The sequence below is a fragment of the Camarhynchus parvulus genome, chromosome 1 (genome assembly GCF_901933205.1).
Source record: "Camarhynchus parvulus chromosome 1, STF_HiC, whole genome shotgun sequence".
Lineage (NCBI taxonomy): Eukaryota > Metazoa > Chordata > Aves > Passeriformes > Thraupidae > Camarhynchus > Camarhynchus parvulus.
In genome coordinates, this window is record NC_044571.1 from 63,540,550 (window position 1) to 63,557,163 (window position 16,614).

A 16,614-nucleotide genomic window follows, 5' to 3' on the forward strand; every position below is an offset into this window, starting at 1 on the left:
CCCTCTGAATACATCTCCACTCCAGTGGAAACTGTTAATGATAACTTCAGCAGAGAGGTCCTCATTCAGCCAAACCCCTAAGCCCAAATGTAATTTTCAGCCTGAAGATACTGCCATTGAAATCTGTGGCAAAATTACGTTTCTGCCTGTTTTATCAGACTGTGACAGACCAAGCTCTTGCACTTCTGCAGTCCTTGCAGGAATGTGCTCTAAATCCCAGGATCCTGAAACAGACCCCAGTGCCTGCATCTGTTCTGGCACATTCTCCAAACAGCAGAGAGAGAGGAGCAGCACAAGAACAGAATAAGAGAGGCCCACTGCTTCATTCCCACTTGGGCTCTAATTCCATTGTGTGGCTGCTCCTTCCCTGCTAAGAGTGAAGCAGTAGCACCTGAATTATTGCTGGATTGTAATGGCCTTTTCCCCAATGTCTTCTTTCCCACTTGCAACAAGAATGAATGTATATTGTGAAATGGCCAAGTGTATAACACCAAACTCTGAAGATCAATAAGCTGCAGTTGTATGTTAATTTTTAAGTCAAATCTTGCTTCTCTTAGGTGGCATTGTGAAGCTGTGAGGCTGAACCTGTGACTATGATGAGCAGGATTTGATCTCATCACACAAAGGAAGGCATGAACAACTGCAACTGCTTTTAAAGCAGTCACAACCACAGCTCTTCTGCTTCTGGTCCATTCAAAGTGGCCCCTTCCTCATTTTCTCTCCTTCAAGTGCAGCACTTTGTTGTTTCTTTCCTTCTGGAAACTAAAGAGTGAAAGAAAATCTTGCTATTTCAGATAGCATTAATTAAAAAAAAAGGGAAATAAAGACATTTTAATTGCACAGGATTTCTGAATAAGGTTTCAAAGTGGGGGTAAAAAAATTAGCTGTGTGCCTGGTACACAGAGAGCCCTTTCTCTTCCCCTTTGTGGCAGAGGAATCAATGGAATTCATATAAAAGAAGGAGGGGGGTGGGAAGAGAGATAGGAGATGCCTTGCTCGGTACCAGCAGGTCACAAGCCTCATGAGGCTCGAGCAGGGCTTGCAAGGAAGTTGCTGGCTCTATGTCCATGTGTACCTTTTTGTTCCTTGCCTTGGATTTGCTGGTCAGTGGCATGCTGCTTTGCCTGGCTCTCCACAGAGCTTGTAGCCTACAGGAATTTGGACAGAGTGGTACAGACATCGCCGACAGAGACTCTGATCACTGACTATCCCTTTAAATGCAGTCTCATGACTTAGTCTTTGCTCCACTACCTATTAAAGAAGGAGACAAGACCTTCGTAGGCAGCTTCCATTCAGGCACCCAGAAGGACACAGAAAGGCAAGACAATTTAACAGAGCTAACTGTGAGTAAATACGAAGCATTAGAGGTGCTCTCTAGAGCAAAGGGCATGGAGAAAGATTTGTAGGAAATCCTGAGGTGAAAGAAGGTGCAGTAATTTTAAAAATATACTTGTATACAATCTTCCAATGTGGAATTCTGTAAGAAAAGCTATTCTCTCATTTTAACATTATTCCTTTAAATATGAATCTAAGTGTCTCTTAATAGAACATTGACCAGTGCTTGATTTCCCATAAAAATCTGATGTGGTGATTTTGTGCTGCAAGCACTGGAGCCTTTTGCAAATACCACCTTGTCCTTCACTGGCATAAATTTCACAGAAGGAATATCTGGGGGGAAAATTTGAAGCCAGCCTTTTGCAAACTTGGATCCAAAGCCCAGCCTGGAGCCTCCAATTAGATTTCTGCACTTCACAAGGGGTGGCCTCTTCCTTCTGGCAGTGCTGGGTGTGACCCCCTTTCTGCTGAGGACAGAAAGGAGCTCTGGGTGCTCAGCAGCATGGAGATTGCACTGGCGTGTCCCATCATTTGTGCAGGTAGCTAATTTTTAACCAAGAGACCATGTGTCTCTATGCTCTGTAATGGAATACCATCTTACATGCTACAGCATTCTGGAGAATTCAGTTCTTGTTAGTCAACAGAGTCATCAGCATGTCCAGACATATGAATTTTTTTTTTTTTTTTTTTTTTTAAATGACAGTAGCTACTGAGTAGACCTGGACAAGTATTTTAAGAGTAATCATTACTATTGCAAGTGATATCTCAACACTGATGGAAAGTTCCTCTGCCAGCTCAGCCTATTGCTTTTCTAAATATATCCATGTCATTAATTGCAGGTATTAGCTGGTGGAGACTGTTCCCAGCTCGTCTTCATGTTGCCCATTTTATTCTCTGCATTTATCCTGTCTGCTTGCTGCACAACCAAGGGGAACTGCATCTCCTATGATGAGCTGAGAGAGCTGAAGACTGAATTTGCCATCAGCCTCTACCAGCAGGTGTCTGAAGCAGAGAACAGGACCAATCTGGTAGTCTCTCCAGCAAGTGTGGCTGTTTCTTTGGAGCTGCTGCAGTTTGGAGCTCAAGGAAATACCTTTACAGAGCTGCAAGATGCCCTAGGATATAGCATTCATGGTAATGTACTTTGAAAAAATCCTTATTGTCTTACTTTTTGTAATAAATTCACAAGTTTAAAAAGGTGACAGGAATTGCACACATCATATTAAACTTCTGCTTTCTCTCTCACTGCAAGATGTAGTTTTCTCTGTCTTTGAAAGCCAGGTATCAGATGGACAAAGGAAACTCAAGGGAGTAGTTGACAAACAGGTTATTTTTCCTATTTTTTCTGAATCAGTACTTACTCTCTTATGACACAAAATACAGCTACATCTAGAAAAGCTACTTCTCTGAGCAGCAGAATTACTCCAGGCTTGCCAGAGGTCCATGGTGCCCACTCTGTCCTGGTCTCCTTTTTGTGCTCTGCAAAGAACTGCCAGGCAGAGAAGAGTGGTTTTCTCTCCCATCCCACTAAAATATTTTATGAAACTCGTAGAAGCTGAATTATATTTAAGACATTTCTAATGCTATTACAACTGGCCAAAAAGATTAATGCTATCAGAAGGAGACTGGCAGACAGAGATATGCATTGACAGATGAATGGTGCAATTGCATCTTTCCCTGAAAGCAGGCTAAAATACAAAACTCACTGGGAATTTGGAAGGGATATGGGAAAGACAGATGTCTTTAAATCCAGCATTAAGTCAGCTGAATTTAAGGATGCTGTTTTCATTTCAGGTCTGGATTATCCTACCATCTCAAATCACATGTCAAAAACTATTTTACATTATGGGCAGAATGTTTATGAAAAGCAGATGACTGCCTCATCTTCAAAATTTGCAGCTTACATACAATGCTTATGTGTAGAGATAACACTGCTATTTCTCAGCATAAAATTTACCTTCAGGGTATGAAGACTAAAACCCACAGAAATTTCATTGTCCTGTGGTGCAACCAGCCTCAGCCACCACCACCATTCTGGGCAGCATTGATATTCAACCCCAGCACAGCAGTAAGAGCTGGCTCTGGCTGATCCATACAGATACAGCTGCATGTACTGACACAGAGACAGTGCATCTAAATTATGAGCAGCTGATATAACAAAGTCTTGCCTACAGGACTCCTATTTCTGTAAGTTCAATTCCTAAACAACATTAATGCATACAAGGATTATACCTTGCTTGACACTTCTGGTCATTAGGGGCTGAGTTATTATGAAAGGACCTTACAGAATAACATTTCAAAGTGAAATTCAAGCACAGATCTTCACAGAAAATTTAACAGAGAAGTGCAGATGTTGTTAATGACCTGCTAGCTCTTTTATGCTCTCTTCTTCTCATGTGGCACATCATGGCAAGCAGACATTTTATCTCCATTTTAGCTGTCTGTGGCATAAACCACATGAGGTTTGGCTTTCAGCAATATTAATGCATGAATGTGAAAATAAAGTAGGATGGGATCTATTGTTATTGGTATACAGCATATTTCCAGTAACGGGGAAGGAAACCACTTCCTCAAATGGTCTAAATCAAATAAATAAATTAAATGCTTAGATGAAATTTCCTATAAGATGATTAAACTCAAATTGTGTGTGCATGCATATATGAAAAAATTCCTTTCTTCCAGTAGATGTTTGCATTAATGTTTATGTTGGTCTGCCCTAACCAATTATGAAGGATATGGTTAAAACCTTAGCAGGCTGAAAACATTGTTGGTCATTCACGGCTCACAGAGAATCTGCTCCTAGATGCACTTGTAAACTTCTCTCAATGTTTGGAAAATTTGTTCACCTTTATTCTAGTACTAACAAAAACAATGTATAATGGAATGTATCTCTAGGTAGCACAGACAAAATTACATGCTTTAAAATTATCTCTCCTTGCTGTTTAATCAAAGCAATTTTGAGCTGTTTTCAAAGTAAGAATTCGGGACTTTGGTTAGCTAAGAACATCAATGAAGTCACAAGCTTGGGATACCACTCCTCACATTCATCTCTGCTTCTAATTTACCATCTTTGACTTCTCACATCTTCCAGAGAGCTCACCAAGTGCTCCCATACTAATGCAAGACACACAAGAACAATATGTTATACCTCAGAACATGTCAGTTTTCTTAAAACAAAGAAAAAAGCCCACTGTTGTGGACTGTATAAATAAAGGAGTCACTTGAAACATATGAAACAACTTATCAGCTTGGTTTAGCCAGGGCTCATCAGCCATCCTGGGGCAGTTTGGGACACCATCCTTCAAGAAATCAAACAACACCTAAGGGCCAAGGGTAGCAGAGGTGCTGTCAGAGAAATGCCTTTCCTGGGATAGGTAGATAACATCAGGAGAAGGAGATAGCAGTGTTGTGGCATTGGCAGCTCAGCCAGTCATAGCCAGAGGCACTAGACCTCACTGGTGGGAACTCAGAGAGTGACTAAGAAAGAATAACTACCTTATGAACTGTAAAGAACTGTGTCTGCATAGAACTGTGAGCCTGGCATGAGATCAGCCACTTGACACATCCGCACTGGAGTGATTTCCACAGAGGACAGCTTTCCAGCCCCCAGTGCATCACTGCCTGTGGCAGCAGTGCTTGACAGGAATACTCCACAAAGTCAAGGGTGCTCCAGTTGTTATGGGGCTTTAACAGTCAGAGGACACCGGTGTCAGCACTGGACCTGAGAGCTGCAGAGCCCTGGGGCAACCCCTGCTGTCCTTAGCCTCAGCAAAATTGTTATTTCTTTCTTTTGCCTGGCAGATCAAAGTGTGCAGGATTTCATGCACACGGTGGAAGAAGCAGAGACTGACTCCAGCCAAGGCACAGTGGTCCAGCTGGGATGTTCCCTCCTTGTGGATGCAGGCGTGCAGCTCTCGCCCGACTTTGCCGAGCGTGCCATGCGCTGGGCCAATGGCAGCCTGCTCCAAACCAACCTCACCGACCCCAACACCACCCACGCACAGCAATGGATCACCTCTGACCTTGCAGGTACCATAGGGACCCACAGGAATGGCTGCACATGAATGAAATGTAAAATAAGAGTAATGGGAGAAATAGATTTTAACCAAGCATAAAGATTTTTGCCACGTTCCATGTTGCCCAAACCAAGGCTGAAAGTCAGGAAACCTAATTCTTGTGTTAACACTCATCTGTAATGTGAAGGAAGAGCTAGAATAGGTCTGAATCTGTAAGCAGTGTTGTCAAGCTGCTAACCACTTTGCCTTGTTCCCTTAATTTTTAAAAAGGCAATCATTTGCAGTGTTCTCAGTTTTAATTAGGAACAGCTAAATTCCCCTTGGACCATATTCATGGCCCTAAATGCTTCCATGGTGGTACAGGGGATACACAGGGGCATAAGCTCAGCAGTCAGACTCTGAGTTTAAAAAGTCAAAATGGGGAGTAAAAGCACTGGCCAGCTCAATCTCAGCTCTGGGGAGAGCATGGACCAACAGGCAGCTCCAGTGAGGTGCATGTGTAAGTGGGGAGGGGAAGGTTGAGGGTGAGCAGTGCCTTGTGAGTTGTGCCTCTTGGCCTTAGGGATAGAGGGTGATCTCAGCTGGCTTTATTTAGTCACATGGACCTGGCCTTTAGGCCTGGGCATGTAGGACTGCATGTGTCCCCCTCCCTTTTCTCTTTTCCATGCAGATGGGGATATGCATGGGATGACACTGGAGAGCGCTGGGTCATCACTCAGCCAGGTCACCCTAGTGAGCACCCTGTACTTCAGAAGCACATGGCAAAAGAAGTTTTCCTTTATGGATTCCCAGATGTTGCCTTTTACAACGCCAGAGGGCTCAACCCTGAAAGTGCCTACCATGCACCACACAGCTGAAGTTAACTATGGTAACTGTCCTTGATCTATATTTGATCTACTGTGCAATATGGAACAGATTTATTTCATTTCCACAGATACCACACTAAGATGTGTTGTTTTCCCAGCTTGGAGAGTGTCTCAGAAGAAGTCCCATCAAATTAAAAGACCACCCAGGTGACCAAATTGACTCCTCATAATTCCAGGCAATCATAAAACGGATCCTGGATTCAAAATGGTTTCTAAAATATCTACTGTCCCTGTCCCATCCCTCATAGACCAACAGCTCCCAGTACTCCACAACAAACTTGTCAGCTGTAGGAAATAGTCAAAAGGAACCAATACATTGTCCCAGGAGAAAGATGAGAGACTGAGGGATGACTGACTGATGACTGAGGTGACTGACTGATACACTGCAATATATAAAGTCCTTTACAACAGCATGGAGCTGGTTAAATAAAGCTGGCTAGGAAGGGGCTACAGTAGGAATCACATCTGACCCCACAACAGAGGGGCAATTAAGACTAAAATTATATCAAGCCCCTACCAACTTGATTTGCTGGGTAAGAAATTTCCTGGCTCCTCAGCCAAATCACTGCCCCTTGAATGTGTAAGCACCAGAGGGAGCAGAGTGTAACCAGGAGCACCAGCACTGCAGGCTTGCAGATGTGGTCACAGCCTGTCTCCAAGTCTTCAGGGAAAAACTGCAGATCTTGAGGGACAAATTCTAGAAAAAGAAAATAAATTCTTATGTCATGTATACCAAATCAGTGGATGATCTCAGCATGGGCTTAAACCAGTATAAATATAGGTCAAACTTTTATTTGTATAATATATGAATACAGTGTAGGCTACTTTCAAAGACTTGATGTATGTGGGCTGCTGACAGAAGGACTCATGCTGCAGGCTTAATTTTCTGCCACCAGGAATTATGCCAGTTAGCTACACAATCTCTTTCAAAGTATAAAAAGCTCTTTTCCCTCCTACTCTAAATTTCAGAACTGCACTTGGGTAAAAACTGTCCAAATTCCAAATTTAATTTTTTTCAAGACAGATTTATATCTCTTAAGATCCTGACTGATTTATCCTTTAAGTTAAATAGCTTCTCCTCAGCTTTGATATTTACTCCCAAATGTAATTGCAAGCCACCAAGTTTTCTCTCAATTTCCTAATAGCTAAGATGAAGATGCCAGGCTCTTCTAAACTATTCAAAAACCAAATACTCCAAATTCTCTACTAGTTCTATTTTTGAACTTTTCCAATTTAAATTAATTTTTCTTGAAAATTACCAGAAATATACATAAAACTCTCAATGAGGGCATACACATTCTTGATAAAATGCTTTCACAGTTTCTATTCTTGATAAAAATACCTCATGTAGTGTATCGCAGAACTGGCTCAGGGTGGTTACACAAGGCTGGCCACACCTGGGCCTTTTTCCTTTTGGAATTTTTTTCCTAGGTAAATCAGGGGGAGGGAAATATCCAGGGGTATATAAATTCTTTGTGTGTTTTTGACCCACCATTTTGTTTCCACCACTCCAGCCTTCATGGCAATCTCACTGTTTGTCTTTGATAAAATCTTGAGCGTTGACAATACTTTGGAAAGTGACCCTTTTCAACCTCTTGTACCTTTGCTCATTGTAGTTTCCCCTTCAAGTGGCTGCTTGCTGCCTTGCCTTTCTGGTTCTAAGTGCCACCATTTCTACCTGTAAATAGTGGCACAGTGAAACAATATTTAATGTTTCACCTAAAATTAGATGGCTGGATCTATGCCTTTTTATCAAATTAGTTAACAAGTCATAAAAGTTTATAGCTTTGTTTGCCAGTCTACATCATATTGCAATTTATTTCACTTTCTATTTCTCTCTGTGACCTGATTATTCTTTTCTCCAGAATGTCCTAAAACTTCTCAAAGACAGACCTAAAGTTTCCCAGATTGCCTTCTTTTTCTTACAAATGTACTCCTGTTCCCTAGTCATGGGGAAAAAAACTGAATTATCAGGCTGTTAAAAATCTTTGCTGACTCATTTGCAATTCCCCATCCAAGTTCTTCTCATATTCTGTGGTGGTCATTAAGGCCCCAGATTATTAAATGACAGAAGGCAGGATGCTGCTGTTGCTTGTACAAGCAGAGATCTCAGGTAAAGCCAATTACCAGGAGTTCCACAGCTGAGCTGCATTCTCTGACCATATATTTGCTCCAGAGTCCTTGCAAAGTTGGTGTGAAATCATTTGTTGTGCTCTTTTGACCACTTGCCAAAGCACAAGGTACTCCAGCCTATCATCCTAAAGTAGGTAGCTAGAGCACTACATTTTTGCACAGAAAAGGAAAGACAAAGTATTTTGATTACCTTTCATCCGGGTTGAAATGTGTGAGCTCTTTGCAGCTGGAAAGACTTTTGAGCAAAGCTGAAATAGAAGGGATCATTTAAAATTTGCTGGTTGTCAGATTTGATTGGGCCAATTCAATCTTTGTCACTAAAAAATCCAGTAACATTTCTAACAAATCAGTTTAAAATTAATGCAAAAGACTGGCTCGGTACAACTAAAGAGAGGACTGAGATGACTGTCCTTCATTCTTAAATGATAGCAGCTCTGTACCACCAGGATCCAAAACACAGAGTGAGAAAGATAAGCTGTGGCCTGCTATCAATTGCAGCATTTACAACATTGTTTATCCTTTTAACACTGCCATGCAGAACAAACCAGCCTGGGGACAAGTAAGACTGCTCTAAGAAAATGTCAACATTACTGTTCACATACACTTCTTAAACACCACAACTATTTTACATATTCATTTTTCCAAGCAATTTGTTAACGACGTTTGAATTCTAATTTAGCATATGTGTAATCCTTATGGGATGCTCAAAATTACTTCAAGCAACAAACACTAAATGTTCTGACTCAATGATCTAAAGTCTTTGATTTTCTTTCTAATTAATAAATAAGGACTGTATAACTTTTGTGCAGAATGTGCTGACTTCAAAATATCAGCATGCCAACAAATTATACCACTCATGCCCAATGCACTGCAAATATAAATCTTCCTTGCCTGGCCATTAGAAACCAGAACATCTTTACCCAGCAATGATCCACATGCTGGGAGTTTGTTTTAACAGAGCAATTCTCTCTCCAGATTGCAAGGCAGGAGGGCTAAGAGCCTAAAATTTAATCTAGCAGAACAGTCAATACTTAATGAATCCAATCTAGCCCATATCTGCAAAACTAACAAACACTGTACACAAAATATTTGAGACACCCTATAGCTATGTATTTATTGACAAATATTTAGGTATTATGGACATGAGCTATCTATACACAGTTATTTACAACCACTGACTCAAATAGTGTGAGCATCTACCCTTGAAGATACAACTGCTACAGCTGAGTGAAGGAGGTGTAGATTCAATATTTTGGATGGCCTGCAGTAAAGGCAGTAAGACTTTCACTTGTGCCTTGTACTTAAGTTGTACTCAACTCCTGGCCTGCTAACTATTGCTGAGTGTTCCTGAAATGCTACTTACTGGATTCTCAGATGAAAAAATAAGGAAGCAAAATTTGGACAGCAAAATCTGTTCTATTGTATAACAGAATCCATTAGAAATGCCTGGATAAATTTGGTTTCTTTTTAGTATGGGATGAAAATGGTACATTTAAATGGCTGTTACAAATCGCTGTAAAACTAATTGCAAGTTTGGAAGCTCTCCAGCTTTTCTCTCTCTTTTACTTTTGAGACTACTTTTTATGACCTTCATCTGACTGTGATAAGTCTCTGTGCCTAGATTTTAAAAAATTATAAATTTGGTGCTTAAATAAAAATAGTTAATGCTTAAATAAGCATATACTAGCTCTTGTTTAATAGAACTATTTTTTATTGAAATAAGATTAAATTTGATTTTTAAAAGTAGTAAAGATGGAAACATGAGCCAAAGTAGGCCTCAATTAATCAGCTTAGACACTCTGCATTTTCTTTTTGTAATTCCTATCTGTTGTAGTAAAATTTTAGTGAAAAATATGATCAAATTGTAAGTTTATTCAAAGAACATACATTGTGGGAAGAGTCATTATAGTCGCTGTCATTGCCTTGGTAGTCTTGGGTTTTTTGTCCCCAAACTGAGCAAGGAGGACAGCTGTTATATGGAAAAGAAATAAAACATTTCTTTTTTATAAAAGAATTTTTTCTATAAAAATGCTCTGTTGAGGTGGTTCTTCAGGTGCTATCAGTGGCATTGGCACTGCTCTGCCAAGATATCTGTGTCTCTGATACACTCAGGATGAGTTCACAGCAGCCTGAGCTGCCTACAGGAGCCCAAGAGCTGGAGACCACTCCCTACATCCCACCACAGCTGCTCTGAACTGCCTGCTGACCACAGCATGGGTTATGGGCTCAGGGTTTTCTTCCCACTTGAATGATGAAATAAGATCTCTCTTTGCCCACCCACAGGCCAGTTCCAGACTGCAGCTCTGGAGGCTTTCAGCGTGGTCGAGTTACCCTACCTGGGAGAGAAACTCAGCATGTTCCTAGTGCTTCCCAGCCACAAAAGAACACCTTTGTCCCAGATTGAGTCTCACCTTTCTGCCAAAACCATAACCCTCTGGGCCAGCAGCTTGAAGAGAACAAAGATGGACATTTTTCTGCCTAGGTAAGCAATGTTAGCACAATGGATTCACTACTTTAACTGTCGGAATTCCATGTGACCAGTGCTGACACAAGCAGTGTGTGAGCAAAATCAAATTACATGCTTTTGGTTTCATTATTCATCACATGATCAGAGATGCTCTAACCCTTTCTTAAACCACAAAGAGGTGAGCCAGGAATGACAAGACTTTCTGGTCACACTCTGTACTGTTTTAAAAAACCTAAGCATTTCAGTTGATCCTACAGCTTTTATTTAAAATTTGTTTGAGGTATAAATCCTTTAATGATCTAAACCACAGAAATGTTACTAGACCTTTCCCACACTCATTTTTCTCTTTGTTTAAGGAAGAACAAACATATAGCCTCCTAAAGACACACTATTTTGTCTTTCTTAAACTTGCCAGAGTAGTAAAAAGGCATGGGACAAAGAGCTTGGCTCCCCTCCAGCAGCCATAACCATCTTGCCATGCACAAAGCAGGTTTCACTCATCCATGTTCCACTTTAGTCAGCTGTTGTTTTAGCAAACACCTATGCTGGAGGTATTTTCTATCATCTACTCCAGTGAAATTGCATAGCAGGAGGAATTAGGCACAGAAGGCTTTATGAGGCTGTATCCATTGTATGGGTTAGTATGGAAGGGCTTCATTACACGTCCTACAACATATTCATTCACATTAACAGAGCACTGAAAACCAGTGTGTACATTAATATTTGTTTTCTTCAAGCTAATTTTTGGGAAACATTTCCAAGGGCCATTTGCTATAGCCAAAAATAATATTAGAAAGAGAACACTTCGTGAAAATGCAGAATTCACATGTCAAGAAGACTTAGTAGCAATCTGATTGCAACAGAGGGATTCCTTCTGTTAATGGCTTCAGGTGAAGGTGAGCTACTTTTCTGCAAATACACAATCAGACAATGCACTGGGCTCATACAGGAAGAGATGGATGAAATCAAAGGTTTGAAATAAATTGTATCTGTTAATGCCTTTTAATTCTACAAAACTCTACAAATTTAAATAAAGTCTATCATATTAATTTCAGGTTCAGTATTCAAAGCCTTTTTGACCTAAAGACGGTTCTTTCTGCCTTGGGAATTAGAGATGCATTTGATCCCATCACTGCTAATTTTAAAGGCATTTCAGGTAAGAGGCTTGACTGAATACAAAATGATCCTTGACCCAATAGTTGTAGAATCTTACATTTGAGTGATTTGTTAGACCTGAGTCTCCTGAATTGATTGTACTTCTTTATCTGTGAGACTCCAAAGCACAATTCACACTCAACTGCAATTGTATTTTGAGCTGTTTTGTAGGAAAGAGAAACCTGAAAAGGACAGATTTGGTTTTCGTCTTGAACTTACTTTTTTCTTGTCTATATGATTAAACTCTCAAGACAGTGTAGGCCTGGGAAAATGGTTATTTATTCAGAAATTTAGGACGCTTTAGTAAAACTTGCATTCTTGTTTGTGTTTTCAAATAGTTATTTAACAGTGAGGGATGCTGGTCTAACAAGTGTATATTCCAACTCCTGACACTGCAAACAATACTGGTTTATGCCCAGGATATATTGTCTTGCTAATCCAGTAATCAGGATACAAAGTTATACTTTCCCTAAGCATAACTAAAATACTGTTGTTATGATTAAATTCTTGGGTTTGGAACACTGAAATCCTTCTGCTCCTTGGAAAATTTGTCCCCATTTAATGTTAAATGAAAAATAAAGAATCCACATTATTTATTCTTTTTGACTCCTTCCGGCAACAAAATATTTCAACTTAAGTAATTTCTGCTCACAGAAAAGACTTGGGAGTGGTAGCTGCCCAGCAAGCAGCTCACATTCTTGTGCATGTGAGTGAATAAATGAAATTGCTCCAACTCAGACAAACCTGCTTTTACAGAAAAGTTGCTTTCCTGGGATGAACCTCAGAAGGCACATTTCTCATGGCGTTTTTTATGCTGCTCTGAAAATTGAACATAGCAATGTTCCATTGCAAAACAGATCTCAGACTGCACAGAGATGAACATTAAAATAATTTGTTACTGCTCACTGCTGCTTTGCTTATTGCAAACAAATATTAATATACTGATAAATTACACAAGGATGTATTTTATAAAGTTAATATCTATTTAAATAAGATAAACACTTTGGGGAAATGAATTCCATAAACAATATAATTTAGTAGCTTCCCTTTGGCTTTTGGCATACAGGATAAGGCTTGTAGAAGTATTTGATCCTGCCCTGGCAGGGTTATGGAACAAAGGATATGTTGAGACCCTTTTTAGTTCTAGTCTTACACCACTGTGTCATAGCAGTAGGGTTCTATGTTGTCTGAGAGTTATATAAGGCAGAGTTCACAAGGAAAATGTAGCTTTTACTTAACCAATAGACAGTTGAGGAAAAAAAAAATAGGTAAGTTTTCACAGGTAAGTTTTCATTTCCTCTTCTGTATGAAGCAGAAGGATAAGCTTCAAAATATTTAGTCTCAGATCACATTTAGCAAACAAATGTGTTACTTCATTTCAGACCTGAAATAGTTTTTTTGGACTTGAAAGCTTGTATTTTTTTCCCCTCAACAATGTGTAAGATTTATCTACTTTTTAAAATTCTTCCTCTCCCTAGTTTTGTCCTGCTTGATTCCCTCCCAGTTTTTCTGACTAGACCAAATTAAGACAGAAATAGATAAAATTCTCTTTTAGCATTTATTTGATTTGACCTACATGTTGGACTTGATCCTTGAATTCAGACAAGAAAGAAAAAACTCCTCAACCTTTCCTGCTTTCTGCTTTTGCAGGCAGCTGGAGAAAAGCAGACTTGTAACACTCTCTTCAGTGTTTTTCTGAAATTAATTCTTTTCCAATATTCATTTTTATGTCACAGTTCTATTATATCTTCCTGAAGAATATTTTTTCTACATTTTCCCTTCCGAGGGTTCTTCAGTTATTTCATTGCCCTCACTCTGTTAAAAGTTTCTATTTTCACTAAGTAACCTTGCCTTCCACCACAAAGTGGAGACCTCTCAAACTAGTAACTCCATTCAGCATTCAATCCACTGTTGTCCATATAGTGGGAGAACAGTCAAAGGCTGAAGTACATAACAGTTATGTGATCCTAAGATTCTGCATGACAGTAAAGGCAAAAGCATTCTGATTATTTTTAAAAAATGTTTGTAATACAGAAAATAACTTATTAATTTTGGGGGTTTTGCAGAGCAAGATAGTCTCTATATTTCAGAAGCTATTCACAAAGCAGAGATTGAAGTAACAGAAGATGGTACAAAGGCATCAGGAGCTACAGGTAAACCAAATATTCAGACAAACTTCTCACTTCTGGAGCTTTCCACTGTAAAACCAACTACTAGTCTTTTATTTAAAACAAAGCAAACAAGCATGGTAGATTTTACATGTATGCCTAACAAACTTTTGTGTTTAACACACTTCCATTTTACCTTTGTAATTGTTCATAAGAAACTTTAATTTTTGATGTCCGACTAAGGTGTAATGGCTCAAATGAAAAAATCAACTTTGCCAGTCCGGGGAAAATTCAGTTTGAGAAAATATATCACTTATTTTTCTGCTGGTTAAATATCTATTTGCTCAGATTGTCTAACAAAAAATGAAAAAGGGTTAGTAATATTTTATCTATAGCTCCTGAACTGTTATGTGATTTGAGGATTATCTCTTTGATAGCTTTAGTGGTAATGATGGGCAAGTTTTATGCAGACAAACTTGATCCTTACACACTTTGAAGTGTGACCTTCATGCGCAGTAGCCCTGCTAACAGATCACTTCCACGTGAGCAGATGGGACTGGGTGAGTGGGAGACTCAGAGCAAAGTCCCAGCTATGGACTACCCAGTCAGTACATGACTCATTCACCATTAACCACATGTCACCTTCCTGCTTCCCTGGGCTGTACCAAGGATAAATGTGCTCCATATCACAAGTGCTGTGCATCCTTGGCTGGACACCAGGGCACTACCACTTCTCCTCCTTGCTCCCAGGAAGGAATTCAAGAGGCATGTAGAGAGCATGGCAGTGCATGTCACTGTGGTGCCCAACCTGTTGCACATCCCTCACTCCAACATCCCACAGCTGCAATGCCAAAAAGGAACCTGAGCACACCTGAATCGATGTATTCAGTATTCCTCTAGAAACAACCCTGAATAAGGCACACATGTACATACAGGGGTGTGCAGAGCACATCTGGCATAACTAAGTTAAAACTGTACAGCTCTGCAGAAAGGTTAAGTTTTGTAAGAGTTTTAATCTCTATCAGAGCAGTAATATTTTTAATAACTTTGTGGTAAGGCCCATACAAAAGTAAAGATTTTAGGTGACTTCAATTACATACCAGACTAAGAGGAAAATACCTTTATCCCCTTGAAACCAATGCCAAAACATCCCTTAACTCCAGTTAGACCAAGCTGACAAGCAGATTTTAAAAACTGCAATTACATTTATTGTTTACTTAAAAAGTTTTGGATCTAGTCACATGATGACTTGACGCTAGGCATTTTGTTTTTTTACAAGCACCAAAATAGTGCCTTCTCAAACTAGTTTTATTGTCTTACTTGAATTTTCAAATTAATTCCATTGTTTTAACTGTTCAAAAATAATCCAGATCTGGTGGGTTTAGTGATGGGGTTTTTGACATTGTATTCTTAATATTATATAGCTAAAAGGAATAATTTATTTAAACAAGATGTATTTTAATAATAGCTCAGCCATCATAATTTTTTAAAAATCTTTATTTAATTGAATAATTAACCCACAACAGAAAGGAAAGACAGTCATAAATTGAGTTGAGGATACTTGAGATATTGTTGAGAGTTCTGATAAGAGAAATTCCAGGATGACGTAGGTATTTCTCTGCTGCTTGTCTCCCAATTGGATAAGGAACTACATTCATGCCTTGCTTATCTTTTTCACCAGAACAGCATAGCTAGGAACTGGCTAACAGGTGAGACAATAGGTATGACTTCAGCAGAGTTAGGAATGTGATGACAACAAAAATTACCTTTGAGATCCAGTGCCAGGCAGACACCCTTCAGCACTGAAATATGCACGAATCACTGGCATGTAGTCTCACAACTCCTGACTTGTTAATTTTGCCAGACTGATCTCACTGTTGGATAAAATTGTTGTTTTAGTCTTAAAGCAGAGGAGCAACTCAAAAGTCAAGGTACTAACCAGAGCTTGAGGGTACTGTATGGAAGATGGAACTAAAAAAGGATGTATTTTACTGATGTTTTCTTTGTTGCATTACAGCAATGGTCTTACTGAAAAGATCTCGAACACCTATTTTCAAAGCAGATCGACCTTTCATATTTTTCCTGAGACAAGCTAATACAGGTATGCATGCTCTGCCGTCCAGGAGCAGAATCCCACGCAGGTGGCACTGAAATCAATACAAATAGCACGCCATTCCTCAGTCCAGGAAACTTCAAACAACCACAGAAACAGTGGGGTCTGGGGTTTTAAACCATAGATTTTCATTTCCTTAAAAAAATGTATAATAGTCAAAGAAGTCTAGGAAGCCAGACTAGCCTCTTCTTTGGACATGCAGTATATGCTCGAAAAATTTCCATCAAAATTATAGGCACTAGAGAGATCTCACAGATGCTGAACATTCCAGCATCAGAAACTGATCTCTACAGAGCAATTCAAGTTACAAACGGGCTGGACCAGCTGAATTAACATCTGAAGTAGTTAAAATAGAAATCTTTCCCTATAAAGGAAACCTATCCATGCCCATACTGATAGCAAACAGACTTCTGCCAAAAAA

The 16,614-nt window shown here is 39.6% G+C and overlaps 1 protein-coding gene across 1 annotated transcript; it reads left to right on the top strand.

Annotated features, from left to right (window-relative positions):
• The first annotated feature begins 1,217 nt into the window (after nucleotides 1-1,217).
• SERPINE3 (serpin family E member 3) lies at nucleotides 1,218-16,231 on the top strand. Its single transcript, XM_030947061.1, has 8 exons — nucleotides 1,218-1,343; nucleotides 2,175-2,469; nucleotides 5,137-5,364; nucleotides 6,022-6,219; nucleotides 10,634-10,832; nucleotides 11,873-11,973; nucleotides 14,039-14,125; nucleotides 16,098-16,231. Exons 1-8 carry the CDS (start codon nucleotides 1,218-1,220, stop codon nucleotides 16,229-16,231), a joined length of 1,368 nt encoding a protein of 455 aa, XP_030802921.1.
• The last annotated feature ends 383 nt before the right edge of the window (nucleotides 16,232-16,614 follow it).